Here is a 15367-nt window from a genome sequence, read left to right as displayed (position 1 = left end):
TAAATGTAATATTCTTTTACCTAATTCATTATATTTTTCATTACTTTGTCTTAATATATGAGAGACAATGAATAATTCTAATAACCAAAAACATAATAACAAGGACAAGAAACAATACTATTTAGTTCTTATATTCTGTTATAACATCACTAGATTGTTGGTATTTTTTTTTCCCTGCTAACTTCTCTGGACAATGGGATTTTTTTTTAAAAAAATCAAACCAAAAAGGAATTCTAAAGAAAAGGTAATTAGTGTTTACATGTTTTTATGACTTGCTATAAATTATGGCTATATGGCTATAGCATAGTCACCACAGTCTACTTTGTGGTTGCTAATAGAATAGTAATTACAGAGAGTTACCCAAAGATCTTCTTAAATATCACTTTGAATTTAATCATTCATTCCTTAAAAATCTTTAGGAGACTCCAAGATAACTGGACATTTAGATAGCCTGCAACACCTCCTAAAAAGTTTACTATATAAATTCTGCTCTAACTAGAATATATACATCCCCTCAACATTCATTAGATTTTTCATCTTGAATATTCTTTTCTATTTCTTCCTTTAGGCAAATTTTCGATGAAGACTTTTCTAATCAGACCCTTTGTCTTTTAAATCCTCTGTGGGTAACTGTATATACCCCTAATCTGACAGAAATATATCTCCTACAAAACTGTTTTGTCCTATTATTCAACTAACCTTTTGCTCAGGTTGTACCTTCCCAACTTGTTAATACCGTCTCCCACAGAGCTAACTTTGTATATAGTAAGTACTGAGTTTGTTGAATTGAAAGGCAAAAATGAAGAAAATATGTATTATACATGTATTATTTTATAATAAATCTAAAACAATAAAATCTCATGAGACTTAAATTTTACATGATCTGTCAAAATTATCTTCATAAATAGTAATTATAAAAAGATAGGGAAAGAAAAAGAAATTTGGTTACTTTGGGCAAGTATGAACATAACTGATTTTCTCTGGAATAATGAACTGCAATGTGGTGTGACATAGAGCCGGGTGTGTGTGGGTAGCAAGCGTGCCAGCTGCGCCACTTACCTGCTCAGGGCACACAGTGTTCATTCCTGGCATCTGCAAAGAGCTCATCTGCATCTGGCCCATCATTGGGTTCATGTTCTGAACATTTGTGTTTCCACCTGCCATGGACACCGTGATGCTCATGTTGTTGTACACTCCTGGCTGTGCAGGCGTGGGCTGGTTCTGTATAGCTTGACTGAATACACTGTTAACTCAAAAAGAATCTCAATTACATCCACTGATCATGAATATGGGGATAATATGACCGGACTCTATCTAAATTATCAGATATAGGATTCCAAAGAAAATATTTTACATTCTTAACTGATATGTAAGACTTTATATTATACAATATATAAAAACTAAGAACCATTCAGATGCACTCTGAACTCCACCCAAGGGGTTTAATAACTAAAAAGACCTCATTTTGTTACAATTATCTGGCCCAGTATCAGAGTTGTTAAGCTTCAATTATCTGAATAACCAAGAAGGTTTTCCACTTAAGTAAATCTTGCAGATAACTGAAGTTTACCAATTTAATCATCAAAATCATTCTAAAATTTATTACATCATTTTATCTTCTTAAACAGAGAATATCCTTTTTAAGCAAAGTCCCTTGCATATGTATCAATCTTCAATAAATATGCACTGAATAAATTAACAAAGGAATGAATGATTCAAAGGTAGTATTCTTATACTGTGATTGGGTATATATCCTTAGACTTAAAACTTGAGGGGAGTGATGGTATTTTGTTTCATTTATTCCTTGTCTCTAGTTAACAAGTGACACACAGCAGCAGGCACTCAGTAATATATCATGAATGAATAACTGGGGACATGGGTTATTAGTGCTGTCAACTGATAAAGTTCAGAATGCTTTCATTGGTAGATTTTACTGTATTTATGAGGCTTCCCAGGTGACGCCAGTGGTAAAGGGCCTGTCAATGCAGGAGACATAGAGACGAGGGTTTGATCCCTGGGTCAGGAAGATTCCCTGGAGAAGGCCACAGCAACCTATTCCGGTATTCTTGCTTGAGAATCCCACGGACAGAGGAGCCCTGCTGGCAGGCTACAGCCCACAGGGTTGCAAAGAGTCGGACATGATTGAAGCAACTTGACACGCACGCATTGCGTCTATACCAATGTTTTTTGCAGTGTAGCCCAGAGAAAATCTGCAAGAGAATTCCCTGGTCTTCACTGAAAATTGAGACTCTCAGGCCTCATCCCTTCCTAGTGAATCATATTTTCTGGGGGTAGGTATGGAAAAGCATTTCTAACAACTTCAGTTCAGTTCAGTTGCTCAGTCATGTCCGACTCTTTGTGATCCCATGAACCGCAGCACGCCAGGTCTCCCTGTCCATCACCAACTCCTGCAGTCTACCCAAACCCATGTCCATTGAGTCAAAAATGCATATTAAAATTTGAAAGCCTTTATTCAGTGTCCTACTGCTTATTGTCACTTCTCAAGTTTTCAGCTTCTGGCCTCTTTCAATATGTTATAAACTAAGAGGAAATCAGAAGTGTATAACCAGATATTTTTATTTGGAAAACAAAATGCTTTTGAAGATTTCAATGGTCTTCTCAGATCTGAAGATAGCTTCATGTCTTTTCTAGGAAGCAAGATACAAGAGCAATAATTACGGTTTTCAGAGTGCCTGTTTTACAGACTTCCTTCTTCACCACCAATGTTGAGACTGTTGTTACACCAAGGATCTCAATGTGTTAAACCAGTTTCTGTTAGTAGGCAGAAGAGTACAGAATAAACTCCAAGTAAGTAGAATTTGAAACTTTATATCTGAATGATATAGTGATACAGATAAACACATCTAAAGGAAAATAATATGAATTTTCTTTTTTATGTGTGTCTTTGTGTCTTTGCTAAGTTCTACAAAACACCAAATGTTTTATGATTATCTATCAATTTTTAAACAATAAGCTGCTGGTAAAATTCCACCCATTTTAATATTAATTCTAAAGAATTTGATTTAAAAAATTATTGATTCCATCAATGGCTTTTCTATTCCTTGCTAGCTCTTTGGAGGAAAGCAGGATGTACTGACATTTATAGCTTCCGGTAAATTAAGGTAATCATACTGAAATTCACAGGCTGAGAAACAGCCTATTCGTCATGTCTAAAGAAAAGAAGTGAATTTTCCCTAAGTAATTATAAAACACAAATGCTCGAAGAAAATTATATGCCTAGGAAATGGTCAATAATGCATCTGTGGACCATTAGTGTCTGCAGTGTGTATGCTTGTCAGACAGTGTCCCCACAACTAAAGGTTAGGAAAAAAAACCTATTAGTCTACTGCCCATTTTCTAATGAGAACATTTCTGCCTTAGACAGTGCTCATTTGTCAACTGATACATAAATCACCACTGTGGAGGCGCAGAGCTATGTAAGTTAATGCATGCAGAAGCTTCAAGGACTGCAGTGATGTCATACTTAGTGAAAAAGGTTTAGGATTTAATTTCTTTTCAAATTTCTATTTGTGACTATATATTAGCTTAAGTTCTTTCAAACTAAGCCTGCCAATAGTTCCATTTTGGGTTCTTCCCTCATAGAAAGAAGACCAAGCCCTTTCGCAGCATTAATCACTGTTCCACGGCCTGGAATGGATTGTGGGGTTCACTGGCACCTTAGGCCCAATGCATGGAGGACCCTTTCCTCACACTTTCCTGGACCCTTCCCCCCACCTAATCCCTGACTAGACTCATGGCAGTTACCACAGTTTCCTTAAGCTAGCACCAGGTATTTGGCAGCCCCTAAATTGGAAAAGGTGTATGTCAAGGTTGTATATTGTCACCTTGCTTATTTAACTTATATGCAGAGTACATCATGAGGAACGCTGGGCTGGAAGAAGCACAAGCTGGAATCAAGATTGCCAGGAGAAATATCAATAACCTCAGATATGCAGATGACACTACCCTTATGGCAGAAAGTGAAGAGGAACTCAAAAGCCTCTTGATGAAAGTGAAAGAGGAGAGTGAAAAGGTTGGCTTGAAGCTCAACATTCAGAAAACAAAGATCATGGCATCTGGTCCCATCACTTCATGGGAAATAGATGGAAAAACAGTGGAAACAGTGTCAGACTTTATTTTTTTGGGCTCCAAAATCACTACAGATGCTGATTGCAGCCATGAAATTAAAAGACGCTTGCTCCTTGGAAGGAAAGTTATGACCAACCTTGATAGTATATTAAAAAGCAGAGACATTACTTTGCCGACCAAGGTCCGTCTAGTCAAGGCAATGGTTTTTCCCGTGGTCATGTATGGATGTGAGAGTTGGACTGTGAAGAAGGCTGACTGCCGAAGAATCGATGCTTTTGAACTGTGGTGTTGGAGAAGACTCTTGAGAGTCCCTTATACTGCAAGGAGATCCAACCAGTCCATTCTGGAGGAGATCAATCCTGGATGTTCATTGGAGGGACTGATGCTAAAGCTGAAACTGCAATACTTTGGCCACCTCATGCGACGAGTTGACTCACTGGAAAAGACTCTGATGCTGGGAAAGGTTGGGGGCGGGAGGAGAAGGGGACGACGGAGAATGAGATGGCTGGATGGCATCACGGACTCTGTGGACATGAGTTTGAGTGAACTCCGGGAGTTGGTGATGGACAGGGAGGCCTGGCGTGCTGTGATTCATGGGGTCGCGGAGAGTCGGACACGACTGAGCGACTGAACTGAACTGAACTGAACTGAAATTGCGGGGTGGGGGTGGGGCGGTGAGGGGAGAGATGACAAAGTCAGCCTAAAGTAAGTGTCATAGATATTACAGGTATTAACAAACAGGGAGGAAGGAGTTCTGGGTCAAATAAGTCTGAGAAACAAAGGGTTAAACCACAGGACTTTATCTTTAAAATACTAATAAGGCCTGAGACTCTCCTTTGTGACTAGAGTTACACAGAAACACTGCCCTAGTGCCTGGACAAATAGGTTTGTTTAACCCTTTGTTTCTCTTGCCACCAAAGAGATAAAGAAAAAGATTCACTGTTAGTTATACTGTCTCCAAACTGTATCACATCATTCTGCTTAGTGAGTTTTTGTTTCATGTTTTATTTCTCTCTGACCTACTCCTGTCACTAACTACACTCTAGGTAAATTGACAACAAGGGCTGTTTCCCCCAGTTTCTTGTGGTATCTTGCACTGTGCAAAAGAGACAGTGAGTGATCACAAACTATACGCTGCCTGTGTTGACTAATAAGCTTTTATATATGAACTAAATAAGCAAGTATGAATGTTTGAAAAGTTAGTGATAACTATTTTCTTTCTCAAATGATTTGAGAAAGTCAAAGTTCACAGAAACAGTTAAAGTACAACAAAAACTCAAGTCTATATTTGAATGTGAACCCAAAATATGACCAAGGAACAGGAAATCTGCACTGATTTCTTCAACAAATGTATATTAAGGGCTCATGTGTCTTAAAGGACGGGCATACAGAAGTAAACAGAAACAAAGTCCTTGCTCTTCTGAGGTTTATATTTCAGTTGGAGGAGACATATCATAAAGAGACTAACACACAATATGTCAGATGTTAAGTATAATAAAGAGATATAAAGAAGGAAATGGAGGGACCAAACAGTGGGAAATGGCGTTTAGAAATGATGGTAAGGGAAGTCTAAAATGGTGACATTCAATATCTATGTCTAATAAGGTGAGACTTGAAGCATGAGAGAGAAAACCATGTGGCTACTGAGAGAAGAAGATTCCAGCAGAGGGATTTAAAAATGCAAAGGCCTGAGTATGCAATGTACTTGGCACATCTGAGGAACAGAAGAATAAATAGAAGCCACTACGGCAGAGTGAGTGATGAGAATACAGATGAGGTCAGAGAGGTACCCAGGAGCAAGATTATGCAGGGTGTCACAGGCCCTACATTGTATTTTGAATAGGCTGGCACGTTTGAAGTAAAGGACTGATATCTTACCTTACGTTTTAAAAGCATCACAATGTGAAGACGAAACTGTAGTGGAGCAAGGGTGGAAGCAGGAAGACAGGAGGTCACTGCAGTGGTCCAGAAAAAGGATGATGCTGGCTTGCGCAGAAGTGTACAAGTGGGACAGGTAAAGAGTAAGAGCTGAGAAGAAGCTGATGTGATTTGCTGATGGATGTGGGATGTGACAGAAAGAAAAAAGGTTTTCTTCTGAATAACTGGAAGAATGGAACTGTTTACTGAGATGTGAAAAAAGTATAAGTCGAGCAGGTTTGGGGAAGAATATTACTTTAGTTACTGTCATGTTAAGTTTGAGATGCCTATTAGACTTCTAAGTGGAGCTGTCCATTAGGCTGCTGTATATATGGTATAGTGTTTAGGACAGAAATCTGGGCCAGAGACCTAAATCTGGGAATCATAAACATAGAGATAGGCATGTATTATCAGTAAGATTGGAAGATATAATCAAGGGAGGAAGTAGATATGAGGAAGAGGTCCTACAATGAGCTCTGAGGCCCTAAAGCGGAGGTCCGAGAGATGAGGAAGACCCAGCAGAAGAGACTGAGAATTAGGCGGAGAGTCACCCTTCTCAAGAGAGAAAGCTGTTCCACAAACTAAATGAAGAAAGAGCTTCAAGAAAGACTAAGTGCTCGAATACATCAAGTGCTATCAATGCTCACTGCATTTGGCACTCTAAAGGACAGTAGGGACTTTGATAAGAATACTTTTGGTGGAATGGTTGGGATGAAAGCCTGACAGATTCAATAGGGAATGGAAAGAGAGGAAGGAATTTAACTGCAAAGGTGAGCAGATCTGTCACCATTACTGCGTTTTTTTCCCCTCAAGGCACATTTAAATGATCAGGCGTAGGTATGGAGCAAGCATTTAGTTAGATTCCGTTAGGGAACATTTTGCTAGGCATAAGTGCAACGGAGGGAGAGCTGGGCAAGAGGACTGAGAACGCCTGTTGGGGAGTAATTATAATCATGGGCCATGGAACCTAAAGTGAGTTCAAGAAGCTGGGATTAGAACACACTAGGAGACTAAGTTCTTGCACATCACACAGACAGTTCTATTTCTACCTAGCTGACACCAGTCCTCACGGAGAGCTACACAGTTCTCTAACAGGAAGTTTCCTCTCTCACCTTTCAATGAACTTTGAGAGAATATGGTCTTAAGTTTTCAACATTAATTACCTTACTTATTATGTTGTCAGATCAAACGGCTTCCCTGTCATTTAGAACCAAGACACACCCAAATTAAAACCCTTATAAAACTCAAGTGATGTGTGAAAAGTTTAGCAGCCACAATTTGGGAGGAAAATGACTTTAGTAAGATAATTCTAAGTAAAATGGGTAAAATGAGGCCACTGAAAATCTAGAGATTCAAAAAGCCAGATAAGGCAGAATGACCTTAGAAGACTTAAAACCTTTGCTGTTGCTATGAAATCCTTCAAACATACCAAGAGTGAAACTCACATGCCCATTATTCAGCTCTAGTGAACGCTAATATTTTGCCATTCTTGCTTTAGATTTTTAACTGTTTTTACAAAGACTGATTTTTTAAAAAGTACTCATCCCTACCTCTGTCCCAGGGAAGCTCTGTTACTCATAGGAGTCGAGCGTGTTCTTTAATTTGCACTGGGGAGTGGGACAAAAAGATTTGGGGCCACTACAGTACTTTTCTGTACTAAAAACATGCATATCTGCTTTAAAATTGACTTTAAACTTAAAGGACTTAAAAGACGCTATTTGTCAACAAAAAATTCAGTTCTTTGAATCTGCAAATGGATAGAAGCTAATAATCTTCTATTTGGATTCTGAAGGCGTATCTGTTCTTACGTGCTGTGGAGTATCGGGATGCTCATATACAAAAGCTGCCCCCTTACTTGTTGTTTCCCATTGCTCCTTGCTGCCAGGCCTTCATGTCTGGTGACTGGTAGCCAGAAGTGGGCGGAGTCTGCTGGAGCAGAGAGCTCTGAGGAGGAGGGATTGGCATCGGCACCATGGAGTTCCCAGGGCTTAGAGATGGAGCAAAGTTGGCCTCACCTTGGGGAACCATTCCTACAAATCGACACAAAATTAATTTATGTGAATACACTACACATTTATCAACACCATAAAAAAACAATCCAGAAGGCTCTGTCATAACACAGGTAGAAACAGCCTGTTCAACAGAGTAAGGAAAAGATTTTAGTCTGTCAAGAACAAAACAGGAAATTTTAGTATAAACAGATAAATAAACATGTAAAAGAGATCTGGAAGAACATTTCCATTCACTAAGATATTGATCTGGGTACATGATTACACATGATTTTCTTTTCTGTTCTTTTCTGACTACATGAATTTTTAAGTATCAAAAACAAATCTGAGCGCACACATTTCTTTTGTAATAAAAAATAAGTAGAAAGGCTATGGCAGATGTTCACGAAATTTTGATAAACATCTCATGACATATGTAAGTCAAATCATTATGCTGTACACCTTAAACTCATACAGTGTTCTATGTCACTTGTATCTCAAACTGGAAGAAAAAAATGACTAAGTCCTGGCGATGTAATGTATAGCATAGTGACTATAGTTAATAATACTGCAATGTATATCTGAAAGTAGCTAAGAGAGTAGATCTTGGAAGTTTTCATCATGAGAAAAAAATTTGTAACTATGTACAGTAATGGAGGTTAACTGGACTTACTGGGGTGATCATTTTGCAACACACATAAATATATATCAAATCATCATGTTGTACACCTGAAACTAATACAATGCTCTGTCAATTATATATCAATAAAAAAAATTTTTTAAAGATTAAAAAATAAGTTGAAGAGGAAAAGAGGTAAAAAAAACCCAAGTATGAAATGAAAAGTGAGAAAGTTTTGTTATCTCCTTCTCCTCAGTTGTCTTTATGGGCTCTTCTTCCCTTTCCTCTTTTTGTTTTTCCCCAAGCTTTACTGAGACGCAATATATTTAGCGGGCTTCACTCAGCTGGCAAAGAATCTGCCTGCAAGCAGGAGACCCCGGTTTAATTCCTGGGTTGGGATGATCCCCTGGAGAAGGGATAGGCTACACTCCAGTCTTATTGGGCCTCCCTGGTGGCTCAGTTGGTAAAGAATCCGCCTGCAATGTGGGAGACCTGGGTTCGATCCCTGGCTTGGGAAGATTCCCTGGAGGAGGGCATGGCAACCCATTCTAGTATTCTTGCCTGGAGAATCCCCATGGACAGAGGAGCCTGGCAGGTTACAGTTCATGGGGTCACAAAGAGTCGGACATGACTGAGTAACTAAGCACACACACACATAATCTATATAGCATCAAATTCACTTATTGAATTGCATAAGTCAATGAGTTTTAGTAAAATTATTGAGTTGTACAACCATCACCACCATCCAGCTTAGATATTTTTATCACATCTTAAATTTCCCTGTGCTTGTTTGTGGTGAATGCCCATACCCACCTCTAGCCTCAGGCAACTATTGATCTGCTTTCTGTCCCTACAGGTTTGCCTTTCATTGGAAACCATTCATATACCTGAGGTCTTTTGTACCTGGCATCTTTCACTCAGTATTAATGTTTCTGAGGTTCAACCATTCTGTGGCATCAATTAGTAGTTTGTTCCTTTTTATTCAGGATAGTGCTATTAGCAGCCATTGATATAACTGTTGAAAATCAACTGACCATAAAAGTAAAGGTTTATAACTGGACTTTTTATTGTTACAGTAATCTATATGTTTCTTGTTGTTCAGTCGCTAAGTCGTGGGCAGCTCTTTGTGACCCCATGGACTGCAGCACACCAGACTTCCCTGTCCTTCACTAACTCCTAAAGTGTGCTCAAATTCATGTCCACTGAGTTGGTGATGTGATCTAACCATCTCATCCTCTGCAGCCCTCTTCTTTTGATCTGTATGTCTATACTCCTTCTAATACTACACTGTCTTGATTGTTGTATCGTTATAATAACTTTTGAAACTGGTAGTCATCCAACTTTGTTCTGAACCTGCAAAACTCTTGTGGCTACTCTAGGTCCTTTACATTTCCACATAAATTTTAGCAGAAGCTTGTCAGTTTCTCAAAAAAGCATCTTGATATTCAGATAAGGATAGTGTAATTATAAGATCAATTTACAATAAATTACTATCTTTTCAATTTTTTCCTCTCTGATTTCACTACATATAGTTTTCTATTGTTATATCTTCAAGTTCACTAACTTTTTATTTTATAATGTCTAATCTGCTGCTTATCCTGTCCAGTATATTTTTCATCTCACACACTGTAGTTTTTATCTCCAGAAGTTTGACTTTGGTTTTATTTATATGTTTCATACCTTTAGTTAACATGTTTAAGACTTCCTCTAGATTCATGAACATACAGAATGTATACTTTATAACTTTTAATTCTGTCACCTGTGTAATTTCTGGGTTGGTTTTGATGACTGATTTTTCTTCTTGCTATTGGTTTTATTTTCCTGTATCTTTGCATGCCTGATAATTAAAAAAACAAAATCAGCTTCCAGGGTTTGTGAATTTTACCTTGTTAGGTGCTAGATTTTAAAAAATCCTTTAAACTTAAATTTTTGACCTTTGTCTGGGTCATGGGTAGGTTATATGGTAACAGTTTTAATTCTTTTGGGTACTGGGCCTAAAGTGACAACAGCAAAGTTTAGTCTGGTGCTTATTCTGACTTGCTACTGAGGTACAAACATTTCTGAGTATTTTACTTGACACTCATGAATTTTGAGGTTTTCTATTCTGGTTGGTGGAAAGAGGAACTGGCCCTGTGTGAACTCTGAAGATTTTCCTTCAGTTCTTTTTGGGTGGTTTTCCCTGGCCTTGATTTGTGTACACACACACACAAACACTGATCAGTTCTCAACTGAGGACCTGAGCAGGACCTACTGTATATCCCCGTGGTTCTCTCTCTTTGTGGCTTTCTTCTCTGTGGTACTGTTTTACTCTAGCTGCCGTGGCTTTCCCAGACTCTAAGTGCTACTACCTCAACTATGGGAAACCACTGGCTTCTGTTGGATCTCCCCTTCCTACAGCACAGCCTGGACAATTTCTACAACTATTGTTCAATTTTTGGTTTGTTTCAGAGAGAAGGGTAAAGCTTGTCCCTATTACTCCATGACCAAAAGTGGAAGCTGACAACAATTTAAAAAAGAAAAAATGAGCTGCTTCTTATGTTTTCTGTTACATTAACACTTTGTGCTTTTTTCTTTTTTTCCTGACCAAATATTTCATAGTTAAATACTACTGAGGTAGAGAAAGTTATAAAGGTGCAGAAAGAAAGAATATCACAATGTGATTACCCATAATTTAGTATAATTCATTCAAATCTTCCTCTATGAAGTCTTGCATAATTTGGTGGACTGCTTCTTTCCCTTATCATTATTCCATAAGTATGTTTCTATGCCCTTAAATGTCTCCTTGTAAACATAATTATAGGTTCCTGTATAATATTTTGTGTTCTGTCATTATTAATACAAAGACTTCTCTCTTTGTTTGGTTAATCTGGCCAGAGATGTAGTTACTTTATTCACTGTTGCTTTTTATAGGCTACAATTTTAAAAAAGTATTTTAAATTTTCTGTGAAAGTTTAGTCAACTTTGGACTTTCTGAATTTTTTCTTTCACTAAATGTTTAGTTACTTGTCTTCTTGGTAAAATATAAAGCTCCATATTTTTTCCTTGTTGCTTCCTCTATATATAATCTCTGGTAAATAATTCTTGACTTAGAATATATATAGAAATTATTATTTTCATTTATGACTCTAGAGGGTGGGTTTTCCACACCTATCATCTTCATTTTTATATCGACTGTCTGATTAATTATACATTTTAAATTTTTAACTATTCTAGTTATGATCCTTAAAAAATATTTATCTGTTCCTAATGCATTTTTAATTTTATTTATGCTAAAATAATTTCTTTCAGGAAAAATATTTATGTGAGGGGAGAGATGCTTAACATATTGTGAATATTATTCTGTGGGATCAAAGATAAACAATAAATAAGACTGTAAGTACGTTAGCAAGTTTTTTGACATTTTTTTTTTCTGGCCTCATTTCACATTCTAACTGCCCATGTTTTCTTTATCAGATGACCTAGTTTTAGTAGAAAGAACCAATCCAGTGAATAATAAACTTGGAGGGGTAGAGTTCTGGTCCCAGTTCTGTCACTACACTGGACCTTGGGTTTCATGGACCAGACATCTTGTTCCTTCTAGTTTAAAAATCCTACAATTCTATCTTTGATTATGTTAAGTCTCCCTGATGGAGCGTAAACAGCACCACAGCCATCTGGCAGCAGCAACTAGAATTAGGATTTATTTTTCCCTTGAAAGACTCATTGAGCATCTGCTTTCCCCACCAGACCACTGTGCTAAGCACCTGAGAAACCAAGATTTCAAAGGTCACACTTAGCTCACTCAAGGAAGTGTGAGCTGTTTAAAAAGAAAGGCAGCTGATAAACAAGTAGCTATAAGACAGGGTGGTGAATGCTTATGATTGGGAGTGTCAGGGAGGGTTTCCTAAAGGAGATACCTCTGAGGGGAAGGAGGAACAGGAGTGAGCCAGATGAGGGAAGGACATTTTAGACAAAGGATACACAAAAGTCTAGAAGAGAGAGCAAGGTATGTATTCTTTCTTGAAACTTGAGAGGTTTGTTAAGGTGGAATATGGAGACATGGAGGGAAGGGGAAATGCAGCTGATGAATCTAGCTCTGGCCAAGTTTGGGTCCTGGTGGAAAATTCAAGTATGTCTGTCCAGCAGGCAGCAGTACACATGAGCTGAGTGATTTGGTTTAGAGATAGAGAGTCACTGGCATAAAGAAGTCACTGAAGCCACAGGAGTAGATGAGGTCACTCAGAAGTGAGCGCAAGTAGCACTGTTTACTATAGTTCACAGAAAAGGGAGCTCTGGATTGGCTCTAAAGAGTCCATGAAATAGGTACAAAAGTTTCTTTTTAAATTTCCCTCATATTTTCTTTGGATATTACCACAGGAGATAATATATTTTAAATTTCTAATCCTGTTCTTATGCACTCATTCTTATGGCACAATAGTCTAGAAACATTTTCTGTTTTCAGAAATAAAAGAAAGCATGCTCTGTCATTATTACCTACGTTCCTTCATTTACTTTGGGCCTATATTAAGCTGTGGGATTCCCTTGTGGCTCAGTTGTAAAGAACCTGCCTGTCAATGTAGGAGACATGGGTTTGTCCCTGGGTCAGGAAGATACCCTGGAGAAGGAAAAGGCAACCCATTCTTGCCTGGGAAATCCCATGGACAGAGGAGCCTGGCAGGCCACAATTCATGGGGTCTCAAAAGCGTCAGGCATGACTTAGCAACTAAACAACAATAAACATTAAGTTGAAAGATGCCAAGACAAAGGCCTAAAGCAAAACTAATTTAATCATCCTTTGGTTTTACTATCATTGATTAACACAGGGGTCAGCAAACTTTTTCTGCAAAGGGCTCAGATAGTAAAGATTTTCAGTTTTGCAGGTCATAACGTTTCTGTAAGAACTACTTAACTCTAATGTGTGAAGTCAGCTACAGACCATATGTAAACTAATGAGCATGGCTGTGTTCCAATAAAACTTTATTTAGAAAAACATGTGGTGGGTTTTGTTTTTCTGTTTTTGGAGAAGGCTTGATTTGAAAGGGTTAAAATTTCTCCAGAACTTGAATTTGTACCAACATAAAACCTGGTCTTGAAGCTTTCTACCAGCTTGCTAATCACCTTAGAGCAAGTTTATAACTTAGAGCAATACAAAATATTTACAATATTGCACCTTTAAATGTTCTTATGCTCTCCAGAAAAATAAAAAATTTTTCCTCTGTGCTTTTGTTTTTTCCATGGAAGACCTGAAAGCTCTGCCATTTCATTTCAAAATGCAACTGGATGAAACTGTTACTCTCTCCACTGTACCTAGCTTCTGGGGTTTGTTTGTAGTACAAACACTAACTTTATTTTTGTTTTAAATCTTATTTTGTCAAGAGCATTTTTTGTCAATCAAAAGTTGGACTGGAAGAAAAATCCAGGTACCAGATAGAGCACTTACAATGGGTAGTAACACATCTGGTTACACTGCCTGGAGAAGGAAGTTCCACCCGCTCATTATCTCCATCACTGTGTTCTATATAGAATTTGCAAGAGATCAAAGACGCGATTCACAACCCTGAGGGAAATCATGTCAGCTTCAGAGGAAAAGGGGTTTTGGATCACCACCTTTCCAGGTGGCTTTGTCAAGAAATAGGAGCAGGGGACTTCCCTGGTGGCCCAGCAGCTAAGACTGTGCGCCCACTTCAGGGGGCCTGGGTTTGATCCCTGGTCAGGGAACCAGATCCTGCATGCTGTAACTAAGACCCAGTACAGCCAAATAAATATTTTTTAAAAAAGAAACCGGAGCAGGATAGAAGTCCTCCTTTCTTGGCTTTCCAGAGATGAAGCATTAAAGAGTATAACTGAAAATTTACAGAACTACTGTTTTTTTTCTAATTAGTTAATTTTTAATTAAAGTATAGTTGTATAATTCTATATAAGTTTCAGGTGTACAACACAGGATTCACAATTTTAAAAGGTTATATATTTATAATCATGATAAAACACTGACTAAATTCCCTGTGATGTACAAGATATCCTTGTAGCTTATTTTATACATAGTAGCTTTTGCCTTGCCCCTAACTTGCCCCTTCCTCCTTCCCTCTCCCCCCTGGTAATCACTAAGGGTTTCTACATATGGATTTGGTTTTTCATTGTTGTTCTTATTATATTCATTAATTTATTTTTTTAGATTCCATATGTAACTGATATATCACACAATATTTGTCTTTCTCTGATTTATTGCACTTAGCAAAATATCCTCCAAGTCCATCCATGTTGCAAATGGCAAAATTTCATTATATTTTTTATTGCCAAGTAGTCCACTGTATACATATACCATGTCCTCATCATCCATTCATTTGTTGATGGACATTTAGGTTGTTTCAATATCTTGGCTATTGAAAATAATGTTGCTATGAACACTGGAGTGCATGTATCTTTTCAAATTAGTGTTTTCTTTTTTTCCAGATAATAGATACCCAGTAGGGGAACTGCTGGGTCACATGGTAGTTTTTAGTTTTTTGAGAAGTACAGTAAATACCTTATTTTTTAAAAAGAGAGTTTTACTGGGGAATTTATTAATGTTTGGCTTATCTGTAGCTATTTTTTCCCCAATAAATGAAATAAATCTTTTGATTTAAAGCTCTACAATCAGTATCAAAAATGCTACTAAGAATCTATTTGCTGTTTTGGCTAAATTGTCATTTTAGAAGAGCAGTGGGGAAACTACATAAGACTTCTAATGCTGCCCCACCGGTGACTCTGAGAGACCCCAGCATGCTGGGAGGAGGAG

General features: G+C 37.8%; 1 protein-coding gene across 11 annotated transcripts in view; it reads right to left on the bottom strand.

The window, feature by feature from the left end:
- NCOA1 (nuclear receptor coactivator 1) overlaps positions 1-15367 on the bottom strand; it is a 216191-nt gene that overhangs the window by 9646 nt on the left and 191178 nt on the right. For all 11 annotated transcript variants that reach the window (XM_088841224.1, XM_055399631.2, XM_055399630.2 and 8 more), the window contains 2 exons: positions 7862-8036; positions 1060-1243 (listed from right to left, as the gene is read on the bottom strand). In XM_088841224.1, the coding sequence (XP_088697350.1) occupies positions 1060-1243; positions 7862-8036 (359 nt within the window). The remainder of the gene's footprint in view (positions 1-1059; positions 1244-7861; positions 8037-15367) is intronic.

The sequence above is a fragment of the Moschus berezovskii genome, chromosome 11 (assembly GCF_049115385.1).
Source record: "Moschus berezovskii isolate FMDL1 chromosome 11, NW_MosBer_1.0, whole genome shotgun sequence".
In the NCBI taxonomy this organism is placed as follows: domain Eukaryota; kingdom Metazoa; phylum Chordata; class Mammalia; order Artiodactyla; family Moschidae; genus Moschus; species Moschus berezovskii.
Note: the sequence above shows the minus strand (reverse complement) of the source record. Positions and strands in the feature narration are given on the sequence as shown.